Source organism: Orbicella franksi, chromosome 8 (assembly GCF_964199315.1).
Source record: "Orbicella franksi chromosome 8, jaOrbFran1.1, whole genome shotgun sequence".
Taxonomy (NCBI): Eukaryota; Metazoa; Cnidaria; class Anthozoa; order Scleractinia; family Merulinidae; genus Orbicella; species Orbicella franksi.
In genome coordinates this window covers 7130672-7149645 of record NC_138152.1, presented here as the reverse complement: position 1 = coordinate 7149645, position 18974 = coordinate 7130672, and the positions used below count along the sequence as shown (strand labels likewise).

General features: G+C 38.8%; 1 protein-coding gene and 1 pseudogene across 1 annotated transcript; both read left to right on the top strand.

Moving 5' to 3' along the window:
* The first annotated feature begins 4024 nt into the window (after positions 1–4024).
* On the top strand, positions 4025–5352 carry LOC145494137 (uncharacterized). The gene is made up of 2 exons (XM_081473599.1): positions 4025–4065; positions 4161–5352. Exons 1-2 carry the CDS (start codon positions 4025–4027, stop codon positions 5002–5004), a joined length of 885 nt encoding a protein of 294 aa, XP_081329725.1. The 3' UTR covers positions 5005–5352.
* Positions 5353–7228: 1876 nt separating this feature from the next.
* Positions 7229–11402, top strand: LOC145495058 (uncharacterized; annotated as a pseudogene).
* The last annotated feature ends 7572 nt before the right edge of the window (positions 11403–18974 follow it).

Sequence of the window (18974 nt, the reverse complement as noted above, 5' to 3'; positions counted from 1 at the left end):
CCCTTCATTTGGCGCGGAAATATGCTCCGATATTTGTCCGCGGACATTATCTATGCCGAGGAGCGAACAGTTTTTCGAGAGTGTAGCTCGAGGAAAACTGTGAGCTTTGAGGAACAAATAATGTCCAAGGACAAATATCCCAGTACATTCTCACGCCACACGCCACATGGAGGCTATTGCGTTCATTATCCTTCAAATGTTTTTCGCAACTCGCGCGGTTTTGAAAATTGGGGAATATATATATCTTATCTGCCGGCTGGGAGGTCCGACCGTAAGCCGGCAAATAACATATTTATGTTTTTTTTTTTTTCCTGCAGTAAATTGGTCTTACAGATACAAATTGTTTTTTTTACGCAACTCTTGTCATTGAATCGGCTTGCGCGCCGTCTGCTAACGATTTAAAAAAGATCTTGGCAACGAGCGAGTAACTCAGATAGTAGACAAAGAAGATGTATTAAAAAACAGATTTTTTCGAACTACTTTGTGTTAGTTGCATTTATTTCACCAGTTAAGTTCTCAAAGTTGTTTTTGCGGTGTGAAATTTCGTGCGAAGTTTGAAGTTTTACTACAAAAACAATTTCTGTCAGTCGTTGCTTTTAAAATCACTTCGTCACTTTTCTACCGTAAATTGAATAGAAGAAAGCGAGGAAATTCGTTAAGTGTATTCCACAGAAACTCTCCTAAATACAGCAACAATCAGAGAGGTAAACTCGACTGAAATTGAATCAAATTTTACGACGAGAGAAACATAGGATTACGCGCCATTACAGCGCCAAGCTACAAACAACCAAGCAAACTCTCACAACTCCAAAACACTCAATTGAATTTACTTACAGTGACTTTCCTTGCCATTTTAAAGTGAACAGAGATAAACTTGCGTTGACTAATCGCCGATGGACGAGTAAAGAAGGCAAAAGATTGACGATTACCGCCAACTTTTAGGAGCGAAATTTAGGCAGCGAAGAAAAAATCCGGCCCGTGGGCCGTATCGTAAAAAGCTGGACCGGTCACGTGCGTATGATTAGCCAATCAAATTCGAGGATTTAGGAATCCGGCCCGCTCAGATGCTTGAAAAAAAATAATAACATTCGGAGATTTATCAGTTTTAGCTGGGGAGTATTCAGTCACATGACGCGTTTAGACCAGTCGCGAGCAAAAATATTTCATGGATTATACTGACTGATATTTAATTTTTTTTTTTTCTCTCGTTTTCTTTCTGTTTTTGTCATACGTTTTATACATGAGCCCCTGGCTCGGATACCGAGGACAACCTTTTCCCGCGCAAGGCATTAATAAACTGATTGATTCACTGATTGACTGATGTGAATTCGTTCCAGTCCTACGCGTTTACATCACCATGCGGGGGCATTTACAGTCATTCTACGTGTTACGAGTATCATTGTAGAGGAGGGTTGTTTCCAGACAAAACTCAGGATCGCTGGTGACAGCAACAAATTAATTTATTTCCGTAAGGTAACGAATTTACAGCACTAAGCTTCTCCAAATTTGAACCAATCTCTTTTACAGAAGAAACTCTCGCTCTAATATACATGAGGCTTAAAGTTCTAGAAACTTCTATTAGGAGCTAAATTAAGTAGTTTGACACAGTTTCTAATCTGAGTAATTACATAAGGATCAGAATGTTTTGGAATGTTCTTATACAAATTGGTCACGGCTGAATGACTTCCGGTTCTAGATTGTTCTAGAACTTGACTTAAACAATTTTTCGTAACACTACGTCACGCGTCAACGGTCATCCGAATGATGTAAAGTTTATATGAAATATTTCATATATGAACTGCGGTTATAGGTGAAAGTGAAGAATGATCGTCGCAGTCAATTTTCCAATTTGAGCAACTGGAAAGAAGAAGCCTGAAAAAAATCAGGGCTTCAACGGGTTTCGAACCCGTGACCTCCGCGATACCGGTGCGATGCTCTACCAACTGAGCTACGAAGCCACACATTGGGAGCGAGGTCAATTAATTGAGTTCATATCTTCCCGTGAGGAGTGAAATGATGTAAAGTTTATATGAAATATTTCATATATGAACTGCGGTTATGGGTGAAAGACCTCGCTCCCAATGTGTGGCTTCGTAGCTCAGTTGGTAGAGCATCGCACCGGTATCGCGGAGGTCACGGGTTCGAATCCCGTTGAAGCCCTGATTTTTTTCAGGCTTCTTCTTTCCAGTTGCTCAAATTGGAAAATTAACTGCGACGATCATTCTTCACTTTCGGTCATCCGAATGTTCAATAAACATGACAAGTCTTGTTTTCCATATTTGAGCATTGCCTTTTGTTTTTACTAATTTAAAGAGGAAACTGCAAAATTTGAGTAGCGATTTGGAATTTTCGAACGGTCTTTTCGAGTTTTCAAAATGTTCCGACCAGCGGCCGTAAATTACCTAGGTCAGGAATATAAACCACGCATCTCTAGATCAGCTCATGTAACAAAAGGCGCAGTTTGAAAGATCATTTGAGCGTGTGATTTTCGCCTCCTCAAATAATCACTTAACACATCACATGAATCCAGTTCGACATTGGTTTCGTTTGCTGTCATTGTACGAATACAGGCATTGAGTAGTAAGCCTTCCTCTTGTTTTCTGCACCCGGTAAACGCACGTCGACAGAAATTATACTCCCGAGGAAGAAGCTCGCCTGCACTCCTTTTTTCATTCTATAAAAATATATTTTGTAAGAATATCGATTCTGAAATTTGTTAAAGTTTAAGAATATTTTAAGAATAAACCCCAAAGCTGAAATTTTAAAAAGAATATAATTTTGTGTGTTGAAAATTTGTAAATACAAGACATTATATGTTTTTATCTAAACTTGATATATGAAATTCTTCCTTTTTCTAAATAGCAAAACTAGGAAAAAAACAGCAAAAAAAGCACTAGCCGTATAACATTTCTGAAAAAAGTTCTATGTGTCATATCAGGATCTATTGCCTGCATTCCAACATTTGTTCCAAAATTACTTTAGCACCATCAAGATCAATAAATCGGAAATGCCATAAGCTATAATCTAAGAATATTAACAAGGCTATTTGCTGCCTAAAATCGACAGAAAAATAAGACTATTCAGCCTAAGCTGCAAAAACAAATATATATATATTTTTTTTTACAAAAAAAAAAAGACTACAGTCGAACCTCCCGTGAGCGACCACCCAAAATGTCAAGCCTAGGTGGTCGCTTACGAGAGCTCAGACCATTTTGCCGGTCAAAATTTTGCCTCATTAACATATGGTAACTGCAGAGAATTAACCATGTTTTAAATGTCTTATTTATGTGAAAAGTCAATTTCGAGAAGAAAAAAAAACCGGTACTTTTCGCTGAGAAAATTTCCATCTCTTGTACTACCCAGGAATGCAATGATGCAAAAACATCTTACATTGTGTCCACTTTTCGGTCTATAATCTGTTCAATGGTCCCTCACGGGAGGTTAAAAGTAAAAGAACATCTCAAACTTTTAGCTCTAAAAGTGGTCGCGGTCGCTTACGAGAGGTGTTCGCTCACAAGAGGTTCCAAATATAGTGATCTGACTTGGAAACTTTTGGTACTTTGGAAAACTGGTCGCTGAGGAGAGGTGGTCACTTACGAGAGGTGGTCGCAACCGGAGCTTCGACTGCATTTCTCCGGCTAGCACTTCTGGTACCAGAGAAGATAAGAGAAATGGACCAATGAATAAAACTACATAGCCTCTGTAAGGCACAAATGCTCTCCTTTCAAACTTGGAACCTCTAGAAATATGGTGTCCATGGTGGTCAATTTTGTCGCACAACAGATAGAACAGAGTCTCTTGTGTCACATGGATCTTCACAAAACGCCATAAATTTTACATCTATGACTTTCCAATGTCATCTCCGTCACGTATCTGAACGTCGCGCGTGAATTGGTTGATTTCCATCACATGTTCAAAACACTGTTCACACGTGACATAGAATGACTGCAAGCACATTCCAGCGGTGCCCATCAGGTTGCTTGACATCACCTTCTGATCACTTCCTCACAAGAAGCGCTCAAAGATGCAAGCAATATTTCTGAAGGTCGCAGACTTTGAATGGAGGCATGGATTTAAATTAATCGCTCTCATCTGCGTTATTTTTAGCATAAGAATGCTGTGCGAGAGCAAGAAATATGAGCATTTGACACCGCTGCCAGAGTAAATCAAAATCGTATTCACGCTTACGTGGGGAACTTTAGCATCCCGTCGATCACGCTGTTCGTGAGGATGGCGGGCAAACTAAAACAACACAGGACTCGTCTTTACTGTGATCTTCTCAGGACTGCTGTTCTCTTCTGGCCTGCATCGTTTGGAAAGACAGTGGTAGTTCTTGATGAAGAATCGGATCAGGATCATATTTTTGCCAATAACTTAACAAGTCAAATCAGTCAACACTTTCCACATCGGAAACTTGAGGTGGCCTTCGAGTCGTTACCCAGAGACGCAAGTATTTTGAATATTACGGCTTCAATAAAATCTCCGGGTTACAATCGCCAAGTTTGGAGCAGTTTCTTTATTGATCTATACACAAACGATCCTATTGTAGCATGGATGGATAGCGATGTCACATTTCTTACACCAGTAACAAAAGCAACCATATTTAACGGCTCAAGGATACGCATCCTGGGTTCTCAGTGCTCCATGAAGATCCCCCGTGTGAGAACATGGGCGCACACTACCAAAATGGCGCTTGGGTTACCGATGGTGGCGGATTTCATGACGTATTTTCCTGTCTATATTTACCGCGACACTTTCACGCACTGCAGAGAGTACATTCTAAAGAGATTTAATACAAGTAACTTTGAAGAAGCATTTAAGAAGTCCTACCATAGCGCCTTTCTAATATCTCCAGTCAACGTTGTGATAAGTTACGCTTGGTTCTTCGAGAGAGATCGATATGACTGGAATCTAAAGATATGCTGTAAACTGACGTTATACAATACACGTTTCCCAGTCGGTCACAAAATTGAACCACAACACACAGAAAATATTCTCTCTTAGCCTCAAACAGCTTTACATATTGATCATACTTTTCGGATAAACACAACATTTTTTCTTCCCAACATTTTTGTTAGTTACTGTCTGTCACAAAGAGCAGCCGATAAACAACAGGCGATTTGCTCCACTCGGTCATTTTCAGCGGACACTAACCTGGTTCTTTTTAATCACGATCTTATGAAACTCACACCGGGCCATGAAACACCATGTACTAGAGGCAAGAGAAACCACTGCTTAAAGAATCTAGAGCGCCATTATAACCAAGTTGGAACTGAAATTAATCAGGGGCGTGAAATAAAATGGCGGGACCTTGAAACTGTGGAAAGGCTTGCGAAGGAGGCTGACATTATCTGCAAATATTCCACCTAGACAATACGCGTCATAAAACGGTGGAGCTCATGTGAACGGGAAATCCACTCAATCAACGTTTGTAATCGAGTGATCAACAATCTCTTACAAAATAGTTTTTTTGGCAACACCAAGTATTTTGCGCGTTTCCTATTTACCAGGCCTCAGTTTGCCCTATCTTTATTGTTTTTTTAAACCTTAAATTTCGGTTTTAGTTCGAATTCAGAGTTCAGTTATTACGATTTTATTCGAAATTCTTTAAATCTCCTATATTCTTCCATGACTCTTGATTTGAGTCCATTTTGAATTGGTTTGCACTTAGCCAAGCTACGTGTATTAAATTGTGGGCGTCTGCTTAATGCCCGGGTTATATAATTAATTGCACTGAGGACATCAAAAAGCGCTCAGCAGGACGGCCAAAAGGTTGCCGCGACCGCTTAATAGAAGTGACCGTTTCATAGGGATTTTATTTACAGTATTTTACTCACAGCAATTCTAAGACTTTGATAACTGGCCGCTTAACAGAGGGTGGCCGCTTAATGGCGGTTTGGCAGTATTCCATACAGTAAACGTTTTGACAAAATCTACAATGCGCTGTAGTCCTAGAATTTAGAAAAAAGTTCTGGATAATTCATTCAATTCATGATCACCTCGTACATATTTACAATGATTTTATAGAATGTAAATTTTCATGAATTTCTTCATCTTTATGGGTTTGCATATGCGCGTCACATTTCAAATATCTTTTCAGTACAGGGAACAAAACAACGAAAGAACAACGATTATTTGGGGTCATGAACCGACTTTTTTTATTTAATCTATAGTTCGAGCGCTCTCAAGTTTTCTTCTTAATCTCTGCGCTAGCGACGATCGCATGTTGTCTTGACATGTTGATCATTTCTAGTTCTTTTAATTAATTTCCGCGTCTCCGCATCAAAACATTGAGTATCACTATACTCCTTATTCCTCAGATAGACTTCGATGCTTACAAGATTTTTCCTTAAATTCCAAAATTCCGTGAGAGTGCCATTAATTTATGTACATGTCTCAATACGATTAACAAGAGCAAAGTAACACTAACTTCTTAGAGGTACCTAACAAGATTCACGTTCCCAAATAAAATCTGCCTCTCTTCTGAATACCATTCTATGACTTCTAACACGTGGACTTCATTTGAATTCGATCCAGTCCTATGCATTTACATCACCCTGCGGTTAAGCACATTCCAGCGGTGCCGATCAGGTTGCTTGACATCAACTTTTTATCACTTCTTCAGCAGAAACGCTCAAAGATGCAAGCAAAATTTATCACAAGCTAACAATATTTGATAAAACTTCCTTTGTTAAAGCTCAGAAAAAAAAAAAAAAGAACAGCAGGATTTCGTATGTAAGACTTCACAAACAGAGATTTGCTACAGCTCTCATGTTCAAGTTTTGTTCGTGGAAAGCATAAATTTAAATGGTTTTCAATGCCAGAAAAGTTTTACAATGAAAGGTCGTCATATCGCTAGAAAATTCTCTGTAAAATTCCCGCAATGCATTACTACCAGTTTGTTGTGTTTTTTTGGTCGGTCTCCGAGTGCCGAGTGCCTTTCTTGAACCAGCTGATTCAACTCCTGCTCGCTTTAATTCGCAAATCTCTAAGAAGGGGGACGCCCGGCAAAAAAATTAAGCTCGAAATTTGCTAGCTCACGGAAATAATATTCCCCATCTCCGGAAGAATCATTAGATTTTTCCATATTTAGAAGAAAAATAGGAATTATGTTTTACATAGTGTCAACATCGATGAAAAAAATTGCCGAGACAAAGTACGAATAAACAAACTGACGTGAGCGTGCAAGGCACGGGCAAATGGTCGAGCGCGTTAGCCAGTCAGGAAGCGCGCTTCGATAAGGCTATGTTAAAATACGCTTTTACATCACCCTGCGGGGACATTTAAGCACATTCCAGCGGTGCCGATCAGGTTGCTTGACATCACCTTCACATCACTTCTTCACGAGAAACGCTCAAAGATGCATGCAAAATTTTCGACGATCGGAAGGCTTGCATGGAGTAATGAATTCAAATTGATCGCTCTCACCTGCGTTATTTTCAGTATAAAAATGCTGTACGAGAGCGACAAAAATGAGTATCGGAACGTTTGGAGGTTTTCGTGACGGACTGGTGTGAGCCTTAGGCCTGACCATACAAATAAAGCTGCGGTTTCAAATTTCTCCGGCGTATTTTAGACTGGGTCCCTCTGTGTTAGTTGGATACTGTTTGTTTTTATACACGCTTCGTTTGCTACGTATTAGGAAATAAATCACTTGTAAAGTTAACTGTTTATGTTTATCTACTTAAGTCGTGATAAATCTGTTCCCTACAAAATGGTCAAAAACAACAGACTTCAAAAGTTAGGCTTGAATTTGAATTTCATGCGTAGACACCATCTAACGACGGCTATTAATTATTTATAAAAGCGGACAAAGAAATTTTTTTTACGCAAATAAGTGTCTCCATCTTTCTGGCAGACGCGAGATGTTCCACAGGGCTTCATCATAATCTTAATTAAAAAGACAAGGTTGCAATGAAACGCAGGGTTTTCTGGGCCTTGAATCGCTTTGCATTGACGCGAAGGTTTCAATTCGTCGCCCTATTGATGACCTTCAGTGGCATTATTTTATGGAACTGTATCAACATCAATAACAAGAGCGAAGTAGCAGCCCCGTCATACAACCTCGCTGACAAAGCAAGACAAAATCGTGATGGCACTTCCATGGAAAATTCTACTCCATCGATCTCGCTGTTCGTGAGGATGACGGGCAAACTGAAAGAACACAGGACTCGTTTTTTTCTGCGACTTGTTCAGGACTGCTGTTCTCTTCTGACCTGCATCGTTTGGGAAGACAGTCGTAGTTCTTGACGAAGAATCGGAGCAGGACCATATTTTTGCCAGAAACCTCACAAGTCAAATCAAACAACACTTTCCAGATCGCAAACTTGAGGTGGCCTTTGAGTCGTTACCCAAAGACGCAAGTGTTTTAAAGTTCAAGGGTGCTCGAAAATCCCCGGGTTACAACCGCCAACTCTGGAGCAGTTTCTTTATTGATCTATACACAAACGACCACATTATAGCATGGATGGATACCGATGTTGCATTTCTGGCACCCGTAACAAAAGCAACCATATTTAACGGCTCAAGGATACGCATCCTGGGTTCTCAGTGCTCTATGAAAATTGGCTGGGTGCGAAAGTGGGCGAACGCTACCGAAATCGCGCTTGGGTTACTGATGGTCGCAGATTTTATGACGTATTTTCCTGTCTACATTTACCGCGACACTTTTACGCACTGTAGAGAGTACATTCTAAAGAGATTTAATGCAAGTAACTTCGAAGAAGCCTTTTAGAATTCGAAGACATACCAAGGTGCTAGGTTGATGTCACCTGTCAGTGTAGTGATTAGTTACGCTTGGTTCTTCGAGAGAGATCGATACGACTGGAACCTAAAGATATGCAGTAAGCTGAAATCATACAATACACGGCTCCCAATCGGCCACAAAATTTCGCCACAAGACACAGAGGATATTCTGTCCCAGCCCCAAACGGCTTTCCATGTGCCTTGCCCGAAAGAGCCTCTTTCCCCAAACATCGTGATTAGTTACTGTCTGTCACACGAGGCAGCGGGAAACCCATAGGCCATGTGCTCCAATTATTCAGTTTCACTAGCCGATAACTTTGTTCTTTTTCACCACGATCTTCAAAGGATCACTCCAGGTAAAACACCGTGCACTGGTAACAAGAAAACTGACCACTGTTTAAAAGTTCTAGATCGTCATTACAAACAAGTTGGGTTGGACATCAGAAAAGGACGCAAAATACAATGGGAGGATTTTGAAACAGTCGAAACCCTTGCAAAAGAACTTGACATTATATGCACAATGAAGGCAAAGGGAAAAAAAGACAGACTGATTAGAATTGATAATTTAGAGTCACAAGTGTGATTATGAAAATATCCAGAGACCCCAGCGAGTATAAATCACGTGTAGTAAAATTTTAAAACGTTCTCGGCTAAAAATATTATACAAGCACAAGCTTTCGGCTGCATAAAGGTGAGTTTTCAATGGGTGAAATGATGAAAGAGGCGCCGCCGGCTAAAAGTGTTAAAATATAGTGTGATTGCAAGAGAAAATAATGGAGATATAATTTAGAATTTTTGCTCAAAAGAGCCGATGCTTTATCGTCCTGGGAGTGGAAAAGGGCAAAGCTAGTACAGCATTCTTTTGCATAATGGTTTTCCATAGTTCTATTTTATCTACTGATTTGAGTTGATAACTTGGAGTCACAATCAATTCTGATTATGAAAATTTGGAGGGATTGCAGCCAGGATGAATTATGCTAAAATTTGAAAACGTTTTCTGGCTAAAAATATCGTTACAAAACACAAGCCGGAGTTTCTTCTGATAATTAATAAAAGAAATAAATAGACTAAGGTAATGGAAATAAAGTGCATCAAACCCCCATTTTTTTGTTGTTGTTGTTGTTGTTAAAACGAATCTACTTGTTATTTGAAATACTTCTGCGAAAACATTTTTGGATTCGGTTAAATCCTCGATTTTCTGTGCCCCGACGAAATCTCGAAAATAGCTCTAAAACACCGCCATTTTGTTTCGCGACCGAGTCACGAAGGAGAAGGTCACCCCAAAGACCGTGTATTTTTTTACCATCACCAATAAAAAGTTCACATTGAGTTGAGTTACTCACCGTTGTTTTAGCTTCTGAAGTGGATGCGATCCCAATGAAAAAGAAGTGAAAAGTTCGACGCCGGGAGCCGCCATTTTGAAAGGATCTTGCAGGCCAGGCCGCATATCCGTGACGTCATTCCGTCCGAGTTGGCGCGAAGCTCAAAGGCTGAAGCTCTTCCTTTCTGTTCTAAATTCGTTTATTCAGCTGTGAGCTAAAATGTTCGGGCCCCGGCTGTAAAACCCGAACCGAAAAGGATAGGTAAAGAGGAGTGACTTTCCTTAATTTGCCTGCAAAGAAACAAAAATTGCCAAAGAAGTGGTTCGAACAGCTACGTCGGGATCGGATGAGAGATTCATGCAAAAAAACTCGAAAATATGTACGTGTCCAACGAGCATTTTACAGACGACTGTTTCAAAACTGAATACCAATTTGAGCTTGTGGGTGGAAACACAAGAAAGAGGTCATTAAAGAAAAATTCTTTCCGACAATTTTTCAACGGAAGGCCCTTGTAAAGGCACACATTACAAGCGAACGGCGCATCGCAAGGAACGAAAAAAGGTAGCCATCAGTTATACCTTTCATTTTTAAAATCTTTTTGCCCTGCAGATTTGTCGTTGATTTGATTTGGTAAATATTATTTCTGCGCAAGAAATTGAAGCTCCTCGCTGGACTACAGGGCTCGAGTTTCAAGAAAAAAAATTGGGTCCAGCTTGCCCCTAAGTTTTCAAGTTTGGTCGCCAGCACAATTATTTTAGTCGCCAAAAATTTTCGACCCCTCAGCCTTAATATATTTAACGAAAAAGACGCTAAAACGGCGTGAATCACGGATTTTTTCATGTATAATCAGTTTGCCGCTTTTTTTCTATAATGACAGGGAAAATGGCTAAATGAAATTCTTTTTTTTCATTTACAAGTCTTACCAGTATTTATAAAAAAAGCTTCCATGTTGCAAGCTTTGATTCATTATTTTTCGTATCCTGGCGCTAGGTTTTTCGTGTTTTCGTGTTCATTGTTGCATAGCGACTGCACGCGCTTTTTGGAAATCATTTGTTAAATTTATTAGGGTACCGTGGAAACTTCAAATGCCCTGCAGATTTCTTTAAAATTACAAGCCAGACCAACCCGCTACGGTTTTCTTTTATCGAAAAAGTATTTTTTGCGATTTGTAAATCTCTTGCGTGGGCCAAAATCAGAGCGTGTTTAATAATCGGCCTTGACAGCCAGGGATGAGTTAAAATATTTACAAATTTTTAAATGCTGTCTAATTTGATTTGAAATACATCGGAAGAAGTAGTTAATCGTACATCGGTCCGATCCTATCGACAACTACCGATAACAAGTCCTGCTATAGCGAAATCCGATATCCGTATGTAAATAATATTATTCTATGCGTCATAGAATGTATCATTCCAAAAATCAAAAAGAGAAAAAGAATAATGATAATAACACAAAAAATTGAAACCTAGTTTACCATAGGAGCAATCCTAGTTACTTTGTTGGTCAATAACTACACCATCCTTTGTAAAACTGCCCCTTCAAACTGAAATCTAAAGAAAAGCATCCTTGCCTCAGAGTCTCAAACCACACAGGATACTTTGTGAATTAAAGGAAACAACTATGGTGTAATTTTATTACACTATGTTGCTCTTGGTTAATTTTTTCACTTCTAATCAACAACCTTGAGTTGATAGCCTTAATCTCATATAATCTGAGTGTGTCTGCTCGCTCATTACCTGTTTTTGTCCTGTGAAGAGATCAAGAGGCATCGGGAAATGAAGAATCAGTTAAATGTGTTCCTATCTCTTCTTTTAAACAATTGTATGAGCCATATACGAGCAGCAACAGTAGAATCTATCTGTAGGGTAATTTTGAAATTTACCAGATAAGAAAAAACTGCTAAACTTTAACTACACGTTGCTACCGTGTTAGGGTACAGAGGAGCTATTTAGCAGGGCAGAGTAAGTAGTGTGAGAGCGAGAGGGTTGCTCTTTTCTCGCAGTCGGTGTTCACCAAGCAACATCTGCCCCGATAACATCCTGTTGTCAGCTATCAATTAGTTTGCACACTGTTAATTCCGAGAACAATGGTAGGTTCTACATGTATACCTGACATGTATACCTTTCATGTAGGTCACTTGAGGTGTTTACTGGATTAAAGTATACATGTTCTCAATTTTTGGACAGTTTTACGATCCTAACATTGGACAACCGTATAGGAAATGTTTTGAACAGTTCTGTTCCCACGATTACACAACTGTGTGTGTGTATTCTCGCAATAACTAATTCATTGAAATCATCCCTTACCTCACTCATCGAACTCTCCTGCCAGCAGATCAGATTATAGGTGTTCGCTATTAACAATGCTTTCTATCATCTCTTCCCATAAAAGGAAGGCTCTTGTTGTTGTTGTTGTTGTTGTTGTTGTTGTTTTGATTGACAGTTCATTGTTTTCCACCACTAAGGAAATTTAAACAGATTTCTGCTTCGTCGTTGCAGAAAAAGTACCAATTGCACTCAAGGTACAGTTTTTTTCTTTTTTCCTCCGCAATTATCTTAGTGCTAAGTACACTTACACAGTGGGTGTTGGCTGGAATTCGGTTTTCTTATGTTGCCGTGTCGCTTTTTGCTGCCGATGGAGTCTGTTATTGTCCAGCAATAATGTACCGCAGGGCTTACACTACGTTAAAAAGAAAAACATTCGTTCTGTGTGATTGCGGTTCCGTTTTGTCCTACTAGCCGAAGATTTGTACAACGGAAAATGCATCTAGTGGAGGAAGAGGCAAATCTGGGAGTAACTGGAACATTGAATATAATATCAAGATGATTAAGGAAAATTGTACATTACTCATTGACAGAATGTGTATGCATTGTATCTTCAATGAAATCTGCACTTCTGGACTTGCCTTTTTTACAAAAAGTGCGTGCTGAAACCGAAAGCAACTCAACCGCAGGTTAGTGATGTAGCAAAGGTTAGCGCAAAATACCACTGCTACAATATACAGTGGAGAATTACGAAGCTCACAGTTAACATTTCGGAATCCGGTAGTTTTGCCCGCATGTAGGTTCTGCTGCATTAAAATTGATTCCCCTACACCATTAGCAGATGTTTCGCCAACTGTGAAGTTTAAACACAATGTTTATTTTTTCATCAAAAAAATTTGAGAACCCTTACATTATAATCACGAGGCATTGAACCTTTGCCTGAAAGCTTTACAGTGCGGCGAATCGACAGGTTTTCTGCGAAGTATTTTGGAGAACAAGTTACGGACATTTTCCCAGTTTGGACTAAACTATTTATAATCGCTTTCTTTCTATAGTTCCTGGTTTAGTAAGGTGGAGTTAAATAATATTTAAAATACTTATAAGGAGCTCAGTAAAATTGTAAACATTAGTATTCTCTAATATACATAAGTTAAACATTAGTTAAGATATTATTTATATGGCACGTTTCTTGTTACATGTACGTGTACAACGTTGTTTTCGCAAATCCGTTTTCTTTCTTTATAGGTCAGTTATGTGCAATTGTTAATGTACTCACTGTCAGATTCTTTGTTGATTTGTATAGAATTGTTGTGAGTCCTGTTAGAAAAGAATTTATGAACAACAGGCAGCTTGCTTAGAATCATTGTGTTTAGGGGGATTCCAAAAACTTGCTCATTGAGCACCGCGCGGAATAAGGATACTATTTTACAGGCAACTAATGAGGGCCAGAGCCAAATGTATGGATCCTTTTTTTACATCAAACTAAACAATAGCCCCCCCAAAAGCATTTCTTATTCCTGCTAGCACTTAAAGTACATTTTGCCATTTCTTTCTTGTACGCTTTGAGATATTTAATTCAGTCATGTCGTTGTATCAAATATGGGGGTGGTATATTATTCGTACACCCCTGTCACTCTCTCCATCCTAATTATTCTAAAGGCAAAAATTATAAATTAATTTAAAAACTTTGAACAGTACTTGTCAAGTTTCGATTAGCTTGTGTATGCATTAATTTTGGCAGCCCATTCCTGCAAAGTGCAGTTGTATTTCACTTTTGGAACAGTTTCACATAGGGCCCTCCTTCGAAAATTCCGAAGAATACCTTCAGTGGTTTTTATTTGTATTGCGTGAATTTGATTTTGTGAGAAGACGTTATAATATGTCAAAGATCGAATGGGGTACTGTTTAAATGACATAAAGAATAGGGTCACAGGCTTTACCTTCTTTTTCATCAATCTTTCCTTTGCTTTCTTTGAAGGAGAAAATTGGATTGTACAATTGCCAAGTATTTCCATTTTATTACAGTTGTAGTGTTCTGTAGAAACTGTTGTCTCCACCTTCCAATATGGGAATTTTAGTAAAAATATCTTCTGCATAAGGTTATTTTCTTTAAACAAGTTGCAACTCAAGCATTACCCCTAAAAAGAGAACACAAAACATCAGATTAGTTGCAACACTAGTTATTTGTGCTTCTTTGCCTTTTAATACAAATAGCTAACTGTTATTCATATATATCACCACGGTAAAAATATTCATTTCAATGTTGGTACAGTTTGTAATAGTCTCTTTTTGTTAGTGGCAAAAGTATTGGCAGGGCAGGGCAGCTTTTGTGCGAAGTGGTATTTTCTAAAGAGTGGAAACTGAGAGATCAGCACAGAAAGCTGAGTATTTGAATCTCTTTATCTGTAATTGTTTTCTACGGAAAAGCTGAAAATAGTGTTTTTTTATAAGCTTTGCAGATGGCTGGTGTGCCTGAATTTTGAATTTACAAATCAGCATTCAGCAGGTGGGAAATACTTTACTGTTGTGAATTCAATGTAAGTTAACATGAAACGCATTGAAATAAGAAAACTTTTTTTGCTTGAGATGGCATTAATTATTTACAAAAAGGGATTACTATTCCCAAAACCATATCAGATGGTAAAAAAATGAAAAATATGGAACATTTTGTTGCTCCAAGCTTCTGCACATGCATTGGAGAATTTATTTCAAGATTGGCAGGATTAGCTTGAGAAACTGGTATAGGGAGGGAGAGTTAGTAGGAGGGGGCAAATACAAAAATGTTAACTACAAATTCCCCTTTTTCCCTAAATACCCATAGTTATTACTAGTTAAATGGCGAAACTTACATAACCATTTGTGTTGTGGTGAGTATAGTTGATACACTGTAATTGATGTGGCTTAAAAACGTAATTTTTAAATTAAGAACATAAAACGTCTTGTTCAACATACACAATAAAAGAATCACAACTTTATTTAATACATATAAGTTATTGAAAACTCCCTTAGTTGTCAAGGTGGAGTTTTTTGTTATGGTATAGTATGGTTGTATTGAGTGAATCCACCTGAGTTAAGCTGTGAAGTTGGAGTGGAGATGGGTCAAGTTGTGATGGTAGAGTATAGCTGTGTTGCTGGAGGTGAGTTGAGTCAAGTTTTGATGGCAGAGTGGAGATGGGTTGAGTTTGCTAGTAAATTATATTTGTTTTGGTTGAGTTGAGTTGAGTCGAGTTGTGGTGGTGGAGTAGAATTAGAAAGACTTGTGATATGGTAGAGTATAGCCGTTTTGGTGGAGTTAAGTTTAGTAAAGTTGTGATGGTTCAAGTTGCAATGGTAGAGTATAGTTGTGTTTGTGGATTCAAGTTATCGAAAGAAAGTCAAAATTAATAACGGTTTTACTGGTTTGTAAAATGCAGACCATTTAAGGTTAGGCTGTTTATGTTGATCATGCAATTTAGTAGGATAAACAATAGTACAATACTGAATGCTCAATTCACGAATGAACGTTGCCTTATCCTAACAGTTAGCACAAACACTATTCATATCTGTATTTTAGCTTCTATCTTGCGGTATAATCTAGTAAAATATCTCAGCTTCTCCAAGATTTGCCCATATGTTTGTTAGCCTCATTCAAGCTCAAGCTTGCCATGTTGGGTCTATTTAGTTAATAGTACAGCTGTACCTATTGGTTTAACTATGAGACACTGTCTTGCTATATAAATCTCAATACCCTGTCAAAGGCCATTGTTTTGGCAGGTTGCATGAGAGTACACATTTTGTAAAAATTTAGCTTAAAATTTTTCATCCTCCCTCCTTTAGAGAGGGCTTTTATTTGTTATTTGGCAATAAACTGGGGTCAGTCTTTGTGGTTTGTTTAAGTCTGTGTAGCAACTTCCCCCAAGCTTTGTCATTGGTTGTGTCGTTCTGTCTTATATCTTAGCCTTTAGGTTGTCTGATCCAGGCTGTGCTGTGCTGGGATTAAAGAGAGGTCGTGCTAATACTGATGTTCATTCACATGTTAGCGGGGGAATAAGTTAGGCTTTTAGTTTGAATGTGCACCTATCATGAAATTGCGTGAAACCTGCCACAGGGCTGTGTACCTCTCAATTACTATTGTTGTTTGCGTATTTTGTAGCTTTATCTTTTACCTGGTTTCATCATATTGTTCTCCTGGTTTGAATAACGGAATAGTGATATTAACCAACAATTAATGATCCTCTTTCGAGGCCTGGACTGAACTACCACTAACGATACTACATTTAGGAAATAACACACTGGCTGTGGGTAAAATATGGGTAACAGGGAAGGACGACTGGGGAGTAGGGGCCCAGGAAGGGGGCTCTCCCGCGGGAGTACAAATCAGGTGGTACCTTGGGTAACCACCCTGGAATAAAAGTTCCAGACCTGCCTCCAGGGGTAAGGCCCAGAGCCCACAGTCCCGGGGGACTGAGGGAACCAGGAGGGGGAGCCCTTCCTAGGGGGAGTACAGATCAGGTGGTACCGGGGGTAGCCACCTTGGAATAGGCAATTTCTCCGAACCTGTCTCCAGTAGGCTAGAGCCTTACTGCGGGGTAAAGTGCAGCTAATGGGTGCACTTCCCTGCCACTGTTGTTTATTAACAAACAACAGAAAGTCACCAAAATACAAAGTCTCTGTTCATTGCACTCTGAATGACAAGGTCTAAGGCTTGCTAAGAGACAGATAGCCGTAGCCTATAAACATTAATGGTAAAAAATTTTTTTTAAACAAATGATATCTATAAGTATATACGGATATATGATTTTCTAAAAGTAACAGAATAGTAATGTTCAGTATCTATCCACGACGTTCTGAATGGTAGTGTCAAAGCTTGCCCTTTCTTTTTTGTTTTTTTTTGGGGGGGGGGCGGGGAAGACGAAGTATTAGCCTTATTCATGGAGAACATTTCTATAGATCTAAATGATTTTGTTTATTCACTTAAAGATAGTCCTAAAGCATAGTATCAGGGGTTAAAATGTTTAGAGCAAGGGTTCCAGTCAACGAGGAGCGTGTCCTTGACTAGAGGTCACGGGCATGAAGTGGACACGTGAGAGACATGACTGGAACCACTGTTACACCGTCTTTACAGATGTAGATAACAGTGGCCTTACTTAGGAAATGAGAGGTTTGTTATGATATCTAAAGGGGGTGATTGTTTTCAATTGGGAATCCCTGATGGACTTTGCGATCAGGAATTGGTGGCGTGTTACTCATGTTACTGGGATTTACCTATGAGCGTGACAAGAGGTTCATAGTGCTACATGTCTCTGAAATAAAGTGTTACAATGCAGAATGTGTGCCTGTCTTTGAGATGTTGTCTCTCAGGTCTCATTAACGTCAGTTTATGGATGCCATAAACTTAAACTTAGAAATGAATAAAGATCGTGAACTATTACCGTTCTATAGTTTAATAAACCAAACATTGCAGAAATTTGTTAAATGTTTCTTTCAAACATTTCAATAATTAGTAATAGTAATTGCAGTGAGTGGAGTACAATTCAGGGATTAATCATGTTAGTAATTTTGGAATGAGGTGAGTATGAATTGGAAGGCTGATTTGAAATTAGAAGCATGATTATTTTCTCAATTGTGTGACCTCTGGCAATTAGTATTTAATCATATCTATCACAACTCTCAGAATTAACATGTTTTTTGAGAACTTCTAATCATTGAAAACACATGTATGATTGTTCATACGTTTTAAAAACTGTAGGAAAGATTGTAGAGAAAGCTTTTAAAGCGAGTGTGCTGATGTTGGAATCACTTGGGTATGCGATTATAAGTATGCAATTATAAGAAAGTCAAATTGGATATGTGTAATTGGGCATTGATTTGATTGCTTGCTGACTATGTTACAAATAGCCACGCAAAGGACTAATCATGATGGAGAAGTTTGTCACAGATATGATTATTTATTTAATAAATGAAAATATGAAAGCAGATTGTGGTATCAATGCATTGTGGTATAAAGAGGTTTGAAATGTAATTTTTACGGTAACAAATTATGCAAAATAACAAGGAATCCCCTACCACACTGTGAGACACAAATGGCAGGTGCTTGTTTTCAAGTTTTGGGGTTTTGGATGTCTTTGGGGTGCTAGGGGTCTTAGCGGGTGATTGGAATATTTGGGGTCTTAGCGGGTGTTTGTTTTCAACAGACCCAACAATTGGTCTCTGAGCTAAGCTGGGTTAGATGAATTTCCACTCAAAAGATACTGTTAAGATTAAATCAGATTGTGCAAGTACCTAATCAAAACTTAACTTTTGCTGGAAAGAAAAAAGCGAAATAATGGTGCTTTATAGTAGTAAAGGGAGCTCATAAGGGCCGTAACCAATCAGGAGCCAGGGATTATACCACGTGACCAGACATTTCCCGTACATTCTCTTAAAATTTAAAATCCAAGATGGCCACTTTGAAATCAAGATGGCGGCGGTCAGGCTTATGACGTCACGCGCATGCCCAAATAAGGCCAGAGACAGGAAGTGAGTTTCACAATTGATTTTATTGATTTACAGGAAGTAAAAAATTACATTGGTGTGTATCCGTACGGAAACGACATGAAAGTGTTCGTGTCTACGACGCGTTTGTCGAAGACGAGTCGGTATCGTTTAGTCCGCGTGATGACTT

What these genes read in the sequence shown, in the direction of transcription:
- LOC145494137 (XM_081473599.1), top strand. Translation starts at nt 4,025, where the DNA reads ATGCAAGCAATATTTCTGAAGGTCGCAGACTTTGAATGGAG. An exon ending in GTCGCAGACTTTGAATGGAG is followed by an intron (nt 4,066 to 4,160) that starts GCATGGATTTAA and finishes CACCGCTGCCAG; the next exon opens with AGTAAATCAAAATCGTATTC.